General features: G+C 29.8%; 1 protein-coding gene across 1 annotated transcript; it reads right to left on the bottom strand.

Annotated features, from left to right (window-relative positions):
• Positions 1 to 7,951: 7,951 nt before the first annotated feature.
• On the bottom strand, positions 7,952 to 9,768 carry LOC119600940 (delta-1-pyrroline-5-carboxylate dehydrogenase, mitochondrial-like). The gene has a single exon (XM_037951542.1). It carries the CDS (start codon positions 9,709 to 9,711, stop codon positions 8,053 to 8,055), a length of 1,659 nt encoding a protein of 552 aa, XP_037807470.1. The 5' UTR covers positions 9,712 to 9,768; the 3' UTR covers positions 7,952 to 8,052.
• Positions 9,769 to 17,659: the final 7,891 nt, after the last annotated feature.

Genomic DNA, 17,659 nt, shown 5'->3' with positions numbered 1-17,659 from the left:
TATTTCCTTGTTTATATACCATTAAGTTTAATCCTTTAAATTTGCACAGAAACAAAAAAAATAACAACAACAACACCAACAATAAACTTTAATTGTACGTGCCCAGAATGATTGAATTTAGTTTTAATTTTTAATACTTTTCTTTATACCCTCCACCACCATCAGTGGTGATAGAGGGTATATATAAGTTTGTCGTTCCGTGTGTAACACCAAGAAATATTCATCTAAGACCCAACAAAGTATATATATTCTGGGTCCTTATCAAATTCTGAGTCGATTTAGCTATGTCCGTCTGTCCGTCTGTCCGTCTGTCTGTCTGTCTGTCTGTCTGTGTAAAACACGCTCACGTTAAAACTAAGCAAAGGAACTAAACCAAATTCACCCAAAATATTTATTATTATCTTAAGCAGTTTGGTATTGAAAATGAGCAAAATCAGTTCACATCGTAAAAAGTTATGAGTAAAAGTTTCAGACTACCTCGAAAAAAATTACGTTTTTTTCATAATTCTTTTGAAGTTTTCTCAGAAACTACCAAAGATATTTCGATGAATTTTGTCACACATTATTTTTTCAGGGTAGTGATCAATTATATTCAAAATCTTTACAATCGATCCAATATTCCCCATAGGCCCCATACAAAGTTATATATTCCCGGAAATTAGTTTATCGTTAATAACTCCCTCAAATATATCGGTATCAACACGAAATTTTGTACGTGTAAATATAATATGAACAGAAATTATACTGTCAACGCAGATCTCAGTCGGTCCACAATTGGTCATAGCTCCCATATAAGGTCCACTTCCGAAAATCACCTAAACGCATATATTTCATTGATGAATAAAGATATTGTGATAAAATTCGAGTTGGATATGTTTTGTGTACATACAAATCATTTTACCAAATTTTTTACGGATCGGTCCATTATTGGTCATAGCTCCCATATAAGGCCCACTTCCGAAAATCATTTAAAAGCTCATATTTCATTGTCAACTAAAGCTATTTTGATGAAATTCAACACAAATATGTTTAGTCGAAATATAAATCACTCTACGAAATTATTTCCGAATATGTCCATAATTGGTCATAGCTCCCATATAAGGTTCACTTCCGAAAATCACTTAAACGCATATATTTCATTGAATTATAAAGCTATCGGGATAAAATTAGACACAAATCTGTTTTGTATACATACAAATCATTCTACAAAATTTTTTACTGATCGGTCCATAATTGGTCATAGATCCCATATAAGGCCCACTTCCGAAAATCACTTAAAAGCAGATATTTCAATGTCAAGTAAAGCTATCTTGATAAAATTCGACACAAATATGTTTTGCCTAAACATGAATCACTCTACGAAATTTTTTCTGGATAGGCCCATAATTGGTCATAGCTCCCATATAAGGTCCACTTCCGAAAATCACTTAAACGCATATATTTCATTGAATTCTAAAGCTATCGGGATAAAATTCGACTTGAATATGTTTTGTGTACGTACAAATCATTTTACAAAATTTTTTACGGATCGGTCTATTATTGGTCATAACTCCCATATAAGGTCCACTTAAGAAAATGACTTAAAAGCACATACTTCATTATCAAATAAAGCTATCTTGATAAAATTCGACACAAACATGTTTTGTCCAAATATGAATTACTCTGCGAAATGTTTCCCGAATAGGCCCATAATTGGTCATAGTTCCTTTATAAGGTCCACTTCCGAAAATCACTTATACCCATATGTTTCATTGAATTCTAAAGCTATAGGGGTAAAATTCGACTTGAATAAGTTTTGTGTACATATAAATCATTCTACCACTTTTTTCTCGGGTCGGTCCATTATTGGTCATAGCTTCCATATAAGGTCCACTTCTGAGAGTCACTTAAACACACATATTTCATTGTCAAATAAAGTTAATTTGAGAAAATTCAAATAGGTCTACTTCAAAAAATCCCTTAAACGCACATATTTAATTATCAAATAAAGATATCTTGATAAAATATGATTTGTGCACATATGAATCACTCTGCCCTTAATTGCTCATAGCTCCTATATAAAGTCCACTTCCTAAAGTCAACTAAACTCACATATTTCATTGATTAATAAAGCTATTGAAGTAGAATTAGATTTGATCTTTTTCTGCATAAAAATCATTATACTAAATTGTTTCTTGATCAGTCCATAATTGGTCACAACTCCCATATTCTGTGTATAGCTACATCATTCTATTAAAATGTTTTCGAACTGGCGTATTAATATACATTTTTTTGGACCTAATCAAAATTAGTTCGACAAAAATTTTGGCAAGTTATCTAAAAATTAGATAGTTAGATGGGTTTCAATAAAAAGTAGCTGGTGGAGGGTATTTAAGATTCGGCATAGCCGAATATAGCACTCTAACTTGTTTTTTGCTCTCTTCCTCCCGTTTTTCAGTTGTCCCTTAATTCTGTTCCTGATTAAATCACACTAAGATGGATACTGTTTCTGTGTGTGTGATGAGACTAACAGATTTTTACCAACAACTTCCTGACATCCAAAAGTAGAGAAATGGAGAACAAGTGTCGTTTAATCGTAAAAATTGACTAGTAAAATTGTTGCCACATTTGTTACTGGATCAATGTTTTTTTTTTCTTTTTCGATTTTTGTATTTTTGTTTTTATAGCAAAGTTTATGGTAAAATCTGTGTAGTGTCATCATCATCTTCTTTCGCAGACGTGCTCGGTATGTTAAACAGTTTTAACTACAAATTTAGTTTATTCGGTTATTTTTTTTTCCAGGAAGTTTCTGTTCTACAAAAAAATTAATTTAATGAAAAAACGTGTTATAAATTACCAGGAAAACAAATTGCTGTTTATAATGAAATATACGATAGGAAATGTTTTGAATATTTTCTTCGTCTCTCTAAAGATGATGGTATGTTTTTAAATAGGAAATAGAAAAAATTGATTTTTAATTTTATTTTCCTTTAAGAAATTTATATTTTTGTTGTTGGTATGATTATTATCATTATTAATTTTATAACATCACCTTTTTTTATACCCACCATCAAAAAATATGGGAGGTATATTGATTTTGTCATTCCGTTTGTAACACATCGAAATATTGGTCATAGAACCACAAAAGTATATATATTCTGGGCCCTTATTAAATTTTAAGACGATCTAGCCATGTCCGTCCGTCTGTATGTCTGCTGTCTGTCTGTCAGTTGAAAGCACGATAGATTCCAAAAAGAATGCGCCAGAGGGTAAGGCGTCTTTGTTTTAAAAGAATGAGTATAGCGATTAACTTCGACATAAACAAGTTTCATATGAGCCAAAATCTCCCTACCAAATTTTATGAGGATCGGTCCATAATTGACCCTACCGCCCATATTAGGTCCCCTTCAGAAAGTGACTATAACGCTCATTCACAGAAAAAACTAAAAATATGTTTCAATTATCAAAATAATTGTATCAAGCAAGTTTTGCACCTATCACCAAAATGATATCAATTATCAAATTTGTAAAAAAATTAAAAAAATACTTTTTTTTTCAAATAACGAATTAATCAGAACAATTAATATCAATAATTGAGACAAAATTTAAAATTGATTAATTCATTAATTGTATAAATTAAATATTTAATAAAAATAAAATCTAATTTTTATTAATTTATTAATCAAATTAATTAGTTTGTTTGGTAGAAAATGTATTAAAAACCAATTAAGTTGATGATTAAAACAATCAAATTATTAACTGATTACTCACAATGTTAAAGGAATGCTTGACCTTTAACAATGCGTTGAACATTTACAAAAAATATAACTTTATTATCAAATTTGAAGATATAAAGTGTTTTATAAATTGTCAGGAAACTTGAATAGTATATGCCTAAAATCGTATTGACTATTTAAGAATTATAACATTGTTAGCATAAGAAATCAAAATAAAATATTAAAAAAAAAAACTAAAATAGAAAAGTTGGCCAGATTATTTTTTTCAATCAATTAAAAAACTAATTGAATCAATTAAAAATTTAATCAAATTTGTAAACTTAGGTTTTAAACAACGAGATAATTAAGACAAATAAAAAATTGCTTAAATTAAAACTAAAAAAGAGAAAAACATGTTAATTGAAAATAAACTACTGATAATTTTTTCTGTGTTACTGGCTTAAAAATAAGCATATAGCGATGAAACTCGACACCATAACTTTCATGCTAGTCAAAATCTCTGTACCAAATTTTATATGGATCAGTCAATACTTGACCTTACACCCCTTATAAGGTCCCTTTCAGAAATTGACTTCAAGCCTAATAACTGGCTTAAAAATACGAGTATAGTATAGCAATGAAATTTGACATATGTAAGTCTCTTACGAGCCAAAACCTCTGTAACAATTTTTTTGCGGAACGGTCCATAATTGATCCTACCCCCCATATATGGTCACCTTAAAAAAATGACACACATTAGTATTATTAAGCACATTACTGGCTTAAAAATACGAATACAGAGATGAAATTCGACACACATAAGTTTCATGCGAGTTAAAATCCCTCTACCATAAGGTCCCCTTCAGAAAAAGACTTTAACGCTAATTACTGTCTTAAAAATACGAGTATAGCGATGAAATTCGAAACATATAAATTCCATGCGAGAAAAATCTCTCTATCAAATTTTATGTAGATCGGTCCATAATTGACACTGCCTCCCACACAGAAAAAATTATCAGTAGTTTATTTTCAATTAACATGTTTTTCTCTTTCTTTAATTTTAATTTAAGCAATTTTTTATTTGTCTTAATTATCTCGTTGTTTAAAACCTAAGTTTAAAAATTTGATTAAATTTTTAATTGATTCAATTAGTTTTTTAATTGATTGAAAAATTTTTCTGGCCAACTTTTCTATTTTAGTTTTTTTTATAAATATTTTATTTTGATTTCTTACGCTAACAATGTTTATAATTCTTAAATAGTCAATACGATTTTAGGCATATAATATTCAAGTTTCCTGACAATTTATAAAACACTTTATATGTTCAAATTTGATAATAAAGTGATATTTTTTGTAAATGCTCAACGCATTGTTAAAGGTCAAGCATTCCTTTAACATTGTGAGTAATCAATTAATAATTTGATTGTTTTAATCATCAACTTAATTGGTTTTTAATACATTTTCTACCAAACAAACTAATTCATTTGATTAATAAATTAATAAAAAATAGATTTTATTTTTGTTAAATATTTAATTTATACAATTAATGAATTAATCAATTTAAAATTTTGTCTCAATTATTCATATTAATTGTTCTGATTAATTCGTTATTTGGAAAAAAAAAGTATTTTTTTAATTTTTTACAAATTTGATAATTAATATAATCATTTTGGTGATAGGTGCAAAACTTGCTTGATACAATTATTTTGATAATTGAAATATATATTTAGTTTTTTCTGTGCATTTTTAACGCTATTTTAACGCTCATTACTGGCTTAAAAGTATCAAATTTGTAAAAAAAATTAAAAAAATACTTTTTTTTACAAATAACGAATTAATCAGAACAATTAATATCAATAATTGAGACAAAATTTAAAATTGATTAATTCATTAATTGTATAAATAATCATTCGATATAAACATGTTTTATATAAACCAAAATCGGTCTAAAAAAAAATATGAAAAGCAGTCAATAATTTACCCTACGTCTCATATAAGGTCCTCTTGAGTAAATTTGATGAGTAATATCACCCTGCTGTTTATAGGGCATCATTCCTTTTACGGTATACGGTTTGATGGTGGGTATATGATATTCGATATTGATCTATAATTAAAAAAAAAAAACATTTATGATTGGAATTCTTAAGGAGTATAAATCACGTTTGTTAAAGAAATTTATACGAAGTCTATTGGATATAGAGATTAACAAGTATATATGGCCTAATAATTTTCAAAATATTTTTATTCACTGTTTACTGGTTACAAAGTATACATATATTGTCATATTTTTTACAATAAATAAAATTAAATTATAAGTATCCAGTCAATTATGTATTTTACAACTAAATAAACAAAATATTCCAGGAATTTTTATGATTCATTTAAATACAGTTTAATATATATATATATATAAAAACATTTTTTTAGTTTGGCTAATGCTTTTTCTTTTCAATAAAAACAAATACAATAAACAATTAATTAATTATGTGTAACAAACTGATTAAATAATTATTGTTTTTATTTACTGATATAAATAAAAATGTTAAATGTCATTAAAAATAAATAATATAATTTTAACTTGAATTTTATTATTTTAATTTCAATTAAACATTAATTTAAAATTAAAAACAAAAAAAAAAAAAAAACATCAAAGGGGCCCCTATGGGAGCCAAATTGTTAATGAACCCTAGAAATTGATCGTACGTTTAATATATAAGACTGTTATCTGTTTGTAATACAAAATTTTTGGTCGTATTTATACAGTAAGTAACTGCTGTAATTCAGGGTACACTTTCAATGTATTCAAGGTATATGAATTGTCAACTAAACGCATACATACATACCCATACATACATACATATATATTCACACATGTCCTGGCAACGTTTAGTGGAAAACAGACAGGAAAAACGACTAGTAAATGCAAACTTGTAGTAGGAACATAAAACGGAAAACAAAAGCTGGACTACAATGTGTACTTATGTTGCCAACACTAGCATTTTTTCAAAATAAATTCAATTCTTTTACGAATGCCAGGATGTCAAGGATTCCGGGAGGAAGGAAACACATTTGATGTGTAGAACAAAAGAAAATGGTACGGAAAAGAAATTAAGATAAATTGTGGTGGAAAAAAAACTACACTCAGTCTATGAGAGTTTAGAGAAATGTTTGTGACAAGGCGAACAATTTTAAAAATTCTTAAGTTATCTTCAGGTTGCGCTCATGAGTATGTTATTAAGAAAAAATAGATCTTTATACCATCATCGTGAATTGGATGTCGATTATTATGTGATATATACATAAGTATATTTTTAAAATTTCTAGAAGCAAGATTGTTTAGACCAACGTACTCTTTAGTCCATAAATACCGAGAGTAATAAAGTAGCGTTATGACATACAATAAAGTAAAGATAAAACTATTTTAAAAATGTGAAAGAATGTAGAAAAAGAATATAAATATACATAAATGCACTTGCCACTACATTTGGGTCAAATTTAAACTTGATTTTGTGGCAAAGAATTCCGTAATAAAGGTATAATTAAATACAATTTTAAATGTATGAATCCACATAAAAGATTTAATTTAACAAACTAAAACTAAAGACTTTTTAAAAACATCTACATATACAAAATGTTAATTTTAAATATTATAGAGGGAAATTCATCGAATTGTAATCCACAAAAAATCTGAATAATACTTTTCCTATATTTTATATCCATACACAGAGGGAAAAGGAAATATACACGCCTAGTACCAAATTGGCACCAAAGAGTTTATAATTGTTCAATAACATCCGTTGTCAAATTATATACATACGTACGACAACACTATGTAATGTTGACAACGCAACGTTTCGTTGTCGAAATCTAAATTTTATACACATCCGTTGTCTAAATGTTAACAAACGTGGTAAGCTCACTATTGGCAACGGATTGTTTGTTGTCGTACGTATGTATATACTTTGACAACGGATGATATTGAAAAATTATAAACAGTTTGGTGTCAATTAGGTACCAGGCGTGTATATTTCTTTTTCTCTCTGTGTAGGTACGTCCCTTCCCTCATAATTGCAATATATTTAAAAATGTTTAATATCCATCATTTAGCATAACGCTAACGTCCTTAATATCTGGACCAGGTTTGTTTTAACGATATAAATTAAAATTTTAAATTTCTTCGAAAAATTTTTAAGCTGTATGTGATAAGTTTTAAGGCGAAAAAAAATTCACGTGATTAAAATTTTTAATTTAAAAAATGTTAACTGATAATTTTTAGTGACAAAATCCTATATTATAACAAAATATAAAATATAAAGTATTATGTAACATGTAATAATTAAAATTTTGTTAACCAGTGCTATGAGCACAAACAATTTAGATTTTCGATTTCATTTTTAACTACAGACTCCTTCACAGGTTCCTCTATTAGTTGGGGAGCTGCAAATCGTAGCAAATAATAAGCTGAACCATTTTTATCATTTGTACCGGACAAACGATTGCCCGACAAAGGCAGATGGCTTAAATCTTGACCAGAACATTGTTCATTTACATACAAATTACTGGCCGTCATGCGTAATTTATTTAAAAGTTTTTCACTGATTTGACTATCGGCGGAGAATATGGCACCACAACTACCAAATTTTTGAGAACTTATAACAGTTTCTAAGACCTCATCCAATTTATTAGGCTCATAAATATATACACTTAATATAGGACCCATAATATCTTCGATCATCAAACGATCGTTGGGATCTTGACACACCACTATAGTGGGTTCTATGAAAAAACCATGGGTCTTCGTATAGTTACCACCCATAAGAATTTCAACGTTTTCACTACATTTGGCATATTCTAGATAAGACACAACATCATCATAAATATCCTCACGTACAATAGCAGATGCATAAGAATTCTCATCAGTGGGATCACCTATTTTAAGGGCTTGCACTTTCGATTGTAATTGACAATTTAGTTTGGGCCACAGTGTAGTTGGTACATAGAAACGAGCACAGGAATAGGTTCTTTGACCGGAGTAATGAAAAGTAGCTTGAACTGTACGATCTACCACCAAATCAACATCAGCTGACTCGTGAACAAAATGAAACCCCTTACTATCACATTCACCTACAAGCCGGGGAAAACATTTATAGTGTGGCAAACGTATTGAAAGATCATGCCAGAGTGTTCTTAAGGTGTTAACTCGTCCGGCATAATTGATACCTGCCAAATCGTTGGATTTAATAACAGTATTAAAGAAAAGTTTATAATTAGAGGGCAGAAACTGCAAAGCTCCTCGGGGCACACCAGCTCCCATAATAGCCTTAAATATAATAAAAGAAGTAAACACACAATTTGGTGGTGGTCTCCATAGAACTGAATTGCCCATTAAAAGTGGCGTTAAGGCCAAATTTGCTGCTATCCAGGACATATAGAGAGGACCAGTGGCAGCTACAAAACCATCCAATGGCCTTAACAAATATCTACTCTTGATTTTTTCCGACGTTGTGGCTAACTTCAACTCTGACAATTGTATCAAAGCATCTGCATTAGTCCTTAACATCAAAATTAAGTTACAAACATCTTTTTCGGCTTCTTGTTTTGTTTTAGCTTGACTCAACATTATAGCCGACATTAGTTCTGCTCTTTTTTCTATATCACATAAAGTATTAGCAGCTTTATGAAACATTTTTGATCTTGTTTTGACATCTGTACAACTCCAGGATTCTTGAACTTTAACAGCTTTTTGTATAGCCAAATTAATGTGATTTTTGGTGGCATAATAGTATTTGGCAGCTACACGTCGATGATTGTGGGGCATACGCAAATTTTGCTCATCTCCTGTAAAAATCATTTGATTTCCTATAACAATTGGTATACTAACGTATTCGGCATATAGTTTTTTGAGGGCTTGATCAAGTAAAAGGGGATCGATAGAACTACATTGATTTAGTTTAGAATTTGAGGTAGTGAATCGGCGTACTAGTTGATTTAGAGATAGGGAAAATTTTGTAAACATTTTAAAATTTTTTTATAAAATATGGATTTTTTTTGTTTGTTTTTAAACTGTATACAAATACTGACACTCAAGATATTTCAAGAATTAATATTAGGGTGTGCTAAAAAAAATTCAATTTAGAAATTTTGTGGAGTACGTTTCGGATTATTGCGTATCTAAATATAGTAATCTAACTTTATGTTTAGGCAAAATTTATCAATATACAACTTATCCTTTTTACTTTAATATTAATATATGTACATGTAGTACAGGGAAATTGTATATTTCAACAAGTTAGAGTGCTATATTCGGCTGAGCCGAATCTTAAATACCCTCCACGAGATACTTTTAATTTATCAAATATTTGTGGAAATAAGTTTTCTCATGTCTTAAATAGAAAAACCCCAAGAGTTAGACAGCTTAAATCTGTTACAATTGCAAGATTTATTGAACATTACAAACGCCATTTTCTTTTATATTTTAGAGCGCCCTAAGATATGCTGTTAAAGTGATTTTCGGGGCAGGACCTAGTATGGAAGTTATGACCAATTATAGTCCGATCGGAAAAAAAATTTCACAATAACATTTCTTTATTTAAGAGCGATACTTGTACCACATTTTATATGGATTTAGTAATTTAGTAATGACTTATGTGCGTTTAAGTAATTTTCGGGAGGGGACCTTGTATGGGAGTTATGACCAATTATGAAAAAATTTTATAATGTCATTTCCGTATATAAGAGCAATATTAGTGCTAAATGTGTGGATATCAATATTTGGTAATGAGTTATGTGCGTTTAAGAGATTTTCGGGAGGGAACCTTGTATGGGAGATATGACCAATTATGGACCGATCGAAAACAAATTTTTCAGTAATATTTCTGTATATAAGAGCAATACTTGTACCAAATTTTATATGAATATCTTAATTTAGTCATGAGTTATTTGCGTTTAAGTGATTTTCGGAAGGGGACCTTGTATGGGAGCTATGACCAATTATGGACCGATCGGAAATCAAAACTCACAGTAACATTAATATATATAAGAGCAACACTTGTACCAAATTTTATATGGATATCTTAATTTAGTAATGAGTTATGTGCGTTTAAGTGATTTTCGGGAGGGCACCTTGTATGGGAGCTATGACCAATTATGGCCCGATCGGAAAAAAATCAAAGCAATATTTATTTATGTATATAAGAGCAATACTTGTTCCAAATTTTATATGGATATCTTAATTAAGTAATGAGTTATGCGCGTTTAAGTGATTTTCGGAAGGGGACCTTGTATGGGAGCTATCACCAATTATGGACCGATCCTGAAAATTTTTTCTCTGAATGAATTCTATTCACCTTAACTTTTTGTGTGATATCAACGTTCTAACGGAAGTTATTAACAATAAACTCATTTTCCGGGAATATGTACTTTTGAATGGGAGGTATATGAAATTGTGGACCGATTCTGCCAATTTTCAGCAATAGTCAAACTCTACTGTAGAAACGAATGTGTGATGATTTTCATGGAATTATATTGCATAGTTTTTGTGAAAATTACATCAGAATATGTAAAAAATGCTTATTTTTTTCGGAGTTGTTTTAAATTTTGATTCATAACTTTTCCCGATGTTAACCGATTTTGGTCATTTTCAATACCAAACTGCCTAGGACAATAATAAATATTTTGTCTGAATTTAATTTTTGTTGCTTCGTGTTAACGTGAGAATGTTTTATACAAACAGGCAGACAGACAGACAGGCCGGACGGACATAGCTAGATCGACTCAGAATTTCATAAGGTCCAGGAATATATATACTTTGTTGGGTCCCAGATGAATATTTCTTGGTGTTACACACGGATTGACAAAGTTATATATACCCTCTATCACCACTGATGGTGGTGGAGGGTATAACAATCATATACATTCAACTCTGATCCTCTTTAATAATTCTATGCTCTTCAATAATAACTACTCATTAACAATTTTAACTAAAGTACATATAACGATATGACACATTCATTTGAAACATACGTATGATTTGTATCAAGTGTTAACGAAGTTGGCCAAAAGGCAAACTCAATATGTACATATATAGTCAGCGTATTCTCTCCTGGTTTTATTCAATAAAGCACAATATTAAAATGTTGTGCTGTCAGGAGGAGGCAATCGCAGTGGACGTTTCGTTTACTGCATTAGGAACGCAACCAAATACAGTAGTACACTTAGCTTAAATATATTTATAATGTGACTTGATATGAGCAAACCTTCAACATTTTCGCTAACCTAAAAACAATATAATTAAGAAACCCGAAAAACCTTTCTCATTTTTGCTAGTCCGCAAATTGCATGTACATATATAGTTAGTTCATCTGGATTTCAATATGCAATTTAAGGGTTTTAGCTCTAATAGTTTCCCAGATATTCGAATTGTTATATTTAACATATATGGGAGGCGCCACGCCCATATACATTAATTATTAAATTTTATGAATATGGGAGGTACCACGCCCGATTAATTATCCGCCCATTTTTTCGCTATATATTCACATGAATGTCAAATTATTTTGTGTTAAATTTAAGGATTTTAGATCGAATAGTTTCTCTGATATGCTAATTTTTGCCCTCAATTCTTATGACAAGTGCCACGCCCCCTGGCAGTAGTGTAAGACAAAAATTGTAAGTAACCACTATTGTAAGACGATTCCTGTACATTTTTCTAACATTATTATTAAATTTGTCCATCGTATATATATAGATTTAGATTTGTTGAATTGAGTTTTATGACATTTTACAAAATCTTAGACAAAAATATTGGACACACAGGGTATTTGTTCAATAAACCTAACATCGAAAATATTCAATGCTTTATTATGTACACACTATATGTTATTCTGTGCATGAGTGTGTATAAAAATATAATCACACTCACATATGCATAAATTAATTGGTTTCCCTGTAATTCGGTGTGGATGTTCCGATGTAGTATTTTTACTTTTTACTAAGATTGGTAATATAATTTGATACATTTTGTTAGTTCTTGAAAATACATTTAATTTTCAATGGAAAACTTATTTCATATGGTTTTATGAACTCGTGTAAATCAAGTTACTACAAATTTTTGTAAAAAGTTTTCTCTAAAATGAATGCATTAACCTATTATAACACTATTGGGATGTGCAATATACATAACTAACAGCAACAATACAATTACAACAATGTGCAATTTTCATTCAACGGAAATCAACATTTTTGACAATTGTTGTATTTGTGTTTGTACGTTCGAGTTTTTTTCTCCTTCGTTTTCAGAATTTTAGTTGTTGTCGCTATTAGAGTTGTTGTCAATATTGGCCATGTTGTTGTAGCTATTGCTGCTACTGTACATATTGCTTCACAACTCCAAAACAATTTGAAATGCAATTTGTAACATTTGAATTGCTAACTAACGCATAATCAATGTGTATTAGTTAGTAATAGTAGAGATACACATTCATACATGAATAAACATTGTACATAAGTACATATGTATGCATGTAAATTTGTGCATTTATAAGTGTGTGTGTGTATGTATTAGAAAATGTGTCCTTTTTACCACAATAATACATATGCATGCATTATACAGGACATGACAAAATGATTATACATTGTCTGTCCGTGTGTCTGGCTGTTCCATTTTGATTGCACTACAAAAACTTGTCATCATTTATTGTCGTTGTCTTTTTTTGTCATTATGTGTAGTTGTTGATATTGCATCGAATTCTTTCTTGTATTTTATTCGGATTGATGCATGTTTAGCGTTTTAAATGTTTAATCAATTATATGCACACACATTCATGCACTTATGCACGTATGTATGTGCTTGTATTTTAACGATTCACATTTTAACATATACTTACATACATATGTATACATTGTACATTCCCAATAAGCAAAAACCTTTGAAATGATGTAAGTATGTATTTGAAAACCTATTCAAATTTCATATATAGCCTTTGAGAACAAATTTGAAAAATTTTGTTTTCAAATGGAAAATTATGGCCTTCTCAAACAAAAAGGCAGTTAGAAATCAAACGTATTTTTCAAATGTATTTCAAATTTAAAAAAAGGCTAGAGGTAAGCTTGAAACTAAAAAAAAATTTCAAACGTATTTCAAGTATTCTTTATTATTATTTTCATACATATTTCAAACCCTAATTATAATGCTAACTATTGCAAAATTCATATATTTTTTTACATCACCTGAAAATAAAACATTCATACATTTATTTTAGCATATTTTTCTTTTATATCTCCGATTATTTCTCCTATATTTAACGTTTTTTCGCTCCCTTGCTGTAGAAAAAATTTTCTGTTTTTATTTTTCTAAAATAATTTATTTTTTGAAAGAAACTTTTCTAAGTTCAATTCAAACAAAACTTTGAAAATTTTATAAATATCACACATTATATTTTTTTAAACGTTTTTGGAAATTATCATGTTTATTTCAAAGGCTAAACTTTAAAATTTGAAAACAATTTGGAAAATACATTATTTAGTTAAGAAAATTTTCAAAAATATTCACAGGTTTGAATCGATGTTTATTGGGTTTGAAGTTCCTGTACAAAAATGTTAAAATTGTGATTGCAAGGTATTATTTCTTTTTTTTTTGGTTCAACTAAATTGTATTATCATATAAAATGAAATTGTTACTCGAGTTTTAGCTTTAAAGGCTCCACCGAGCCTGAAATTCCCCAAGTTGAACTATTCGTATAGGTAAAATATTGTAAACAATTGAAACGTTTAAATAGTAGACGATATGTATGTAGTAGTTAATGTGTTTCTCATCTGCATTAAAATTTAATTTATTTAATATTTATAAAAACAAAACGATGCATAATTGTATATGTATTTTAAATGAAACAACTCCTTTAAATTTTCCATCACAGTCAATTACTTAAATTTTTTTTGTAGTTTAACATAAGCTTTTGTCAGAATTTTAAATTATAGCCTTTAATTGAAAAATCGGTAATTGGAAATAAATACGGACACAAGTATTTTTGTATAAAAGAATACAAAACAAGCATTTTGTAGTTATCGAAATTATATAACAAAAAAAAGTAGTTTATGTGAAATGTACAAAATACTTAAAATGTTGATAGTTTAGCAAATTGATGATTGTTTTTGTAAAATTAAACATTTAACTGTAATCAATTGTACATTTTATAACAAAATGCTAAACAAAAAAAAAAAAAAAGAACACCGAACATTAGAACAAAAGCAGAGTACATACATGGTGCTTTATTTGGACAACTGACATTTTGAATTAAAAATCATTTTGTTTAAAATCGTTGTAAAGTGGAAAACTTAAAAAAAAAACAGATATTTTAAATAATTTGTACATTAATATGAAATAAATGGACTTTTATGGACACTCATGTTTGTAGACAAAAATATACACAAAAGATAAATTTCACATAAATTGACATGATAAACTATTGCTCCTAACATTCTTTAAACTAATAATAAGGATTTTCATTTAAATCATTAAGTTATCCTTTTAAGGAAGTTGATATCTAAAATTAAAGTGTGCTCGCCCAAACTTATCTGTGAATATATGTATATATGTATGTACAAATTGCTTATATGAAAACCCTTAATCTTAGAAAAATCTTGCCTTAATAACTTCAGTTGCAAATTTCAGAGGCCTAAGTATATTGTCATAATAATCTTCTTCTCTACTGGCAACATTTGCAATTACGAAAAAAATATTAACATAATTAGTGAATTTAATACATAAATCTACATTTAATTAACTGGTGCTACTGTGTAACCCTCAGTCATATCTAAAGAATAGATAAGTGCAATAAAAACGCAGCCAACATAATAGAATGACACTAATCTGCATAATATATTCAGATATACATTTTTTCTAAGTACTTGCTGTTGTTGCAGCAGTACTAGTATTTGTAATACATGAAATTTTAAATGAAAGCCCTGTTCACATTTTAACCATAATGTGGTGTATAATGAGACAAAACAACTTGTACATAAATATGCAGAAAAGTAAAACATACAGTATGACAAAAAAGTTTTCCAATAGTTTTGATTCTCAACGAGTTATAAACGTAATAGTTTCAATTTCCAATTTTAAATTTTTAGAAAATCTCCATGTGATTTATGGACAATAAATAAGGGAACAAAAAATAGTAAAAAAATGTATCTATATCCGTTACATATTAGCGGTACGTACGATTTGAATTTTGAGAATTTCGGAGAAAACTATTTGTTTGGTAATATTTGAGGAAATTACGCTTCGATCTCGCCATAGTCGATTGTGTGTATGTCTGTCTATCCGTCTGTCTCTTGAAAGCTCGATAGGGCCCGAGCGAAAAGTGCTAGGGAACTGAAATTTTACATAAATATTTTCGTGTCAAGTGACCCAACTCAAAAAATCGATTTAGATGAAATTTGCACCAAAGTTAGTACTATTGGATTGTAGGCCAGGCACAATTTTCAGCTCTATCGGTCAATAAGTGCCGGAGTTAGAGGGGGACAAAATTGGACATTTTGGTTATACAGGTTTTTTTTTTAAATAAGTGTAACTTTTAAGCCATTGGTCCTAGCAAAATGTTTCCAAATCACTTTAGATAGATGGGTCACTTGACACGCATACTAAATATTTATGTTAAACTTCAGTTCCCTAGCTCTTTTCGCTCGGACTCTATCGTTGTGTGAACGAGTTTTATTTTCTTAATTGTTGTTGTGGCCTCCGGTAGGTTAGTGGTTAGTGTTCTAGTCTGGTAGACCGGAGGTGGTGGGTTCGATTCCCACCTGAGGCACTGGTTAAGGAGCGCACAACAGGCCCGATAGAGGCCTAGGTGTATTTCTTCGGATTTGATGTATATACATCCTCCTTTCAAACTAACTAACTAACTAATTGTTGTTCGGTCTTACGACCCGAATAGAATACTATCAATACCCCAAAACCATAAAACTAATTACTATTCATATATATATACTCTAGTCGACTTTTATTCCCCACTGTATACAACGATCTAAAGGGTTTTTCGTTAAGAACGATACATTTGTTTTCAATTCTTTCAGTCTATGCCATCTAATCACAAATATACAAGGTTCCAAAATGTTCGCCAATTATAAAAATTTTAATTAGGTATTAACAAAGATCTCGTTACGACAATTTTGATTGACAAAACCGTGAAAAGGTTTCTCTTACGAATGCCGAAGTGCTTTACATGAGTACCTGCCGTGTTGGCCTATCTCACGGTGGTCTTTTTGAACCACTGGGTAGCCTTGAGAACGGTCTACCATAGCTCCTTCAATCTTCAATGAAGAAATCAGGTGGCAATTTTTGTACATGGCTAAAGCCGGTCCATGTACAAGCAACTTGTTGAAGTACTCGAGTTGTCTAATCTCTTGCCATAGTAGTCCCGTTAGGGAAGAACAGGTGTCATGAGCAAGCTCAATCTAACCCCGACAAAGGAAAAGGCAATCACTAGTTAGAGTCAATAGAAGGGGCGTACATAACATCAGGTGAAAACAACCTCATGATGTTATGAGGAATGCTCATATCCCTACATGTCTCTTGCTATCGGGTTACATTTAAGCGCTAGTCTATGGCAACAAGATTACAGTATTAGAAAAACTGTAGACCGACATCGAGCTACCGCTTCAACCCGTTTGAATCATAATTGCATTTGATGTACATTCATTTGAACGAAATGACATTTCCAATGAAAAATACATCGTTCTTAATGAAAACTCCTTTACAAAGTAACAGTATAGCCTTGTTTCTATTTATTTCTAACTTATAATTATATAATTAAAGTATTTATTTCAGTGTTTTAAATGTTATCATGTATGTGTGTGTTGCGTAAATGTTTCGTGCCTTTTATATTTTTACATAATTGCCACAAAAGCCACCTACAATACGCCAGTCAGGCAGTAGTCAGCTATCTAACAAAGTAAGCCAACCATGC

The sequence above is a fragment of the Lucilia sericata genome, unplaced genomic scaffold, assembly GCF_015586225.1.
Source record: "Lucilia sericata isolate MDLA Ls3-8-SP2 unplaced genomic scaffold, ASM1558622v1 Contig000129F_arrow, whole genome shotgun sequence".
Classification (NCBI taxonomy): domain Eukaryota; kingdom Metazoa; phylum Arthropoda; class Insecta; order Diptera; family Calliphoridae; genus Lucilia; species Lucilia sericata.
This window is presented reverse-complemented; position numbering and strand designations above follow the sequence as displayed.

Coding starts and splice junctions, on each gene's coding strand:
- LOC119600940 (XM_037951542.1), bottom strand. CDS start 9,711: ATGTTTACAAAATTTTCCCTATCTCTAAATCAACTAGTACGCCGATTC.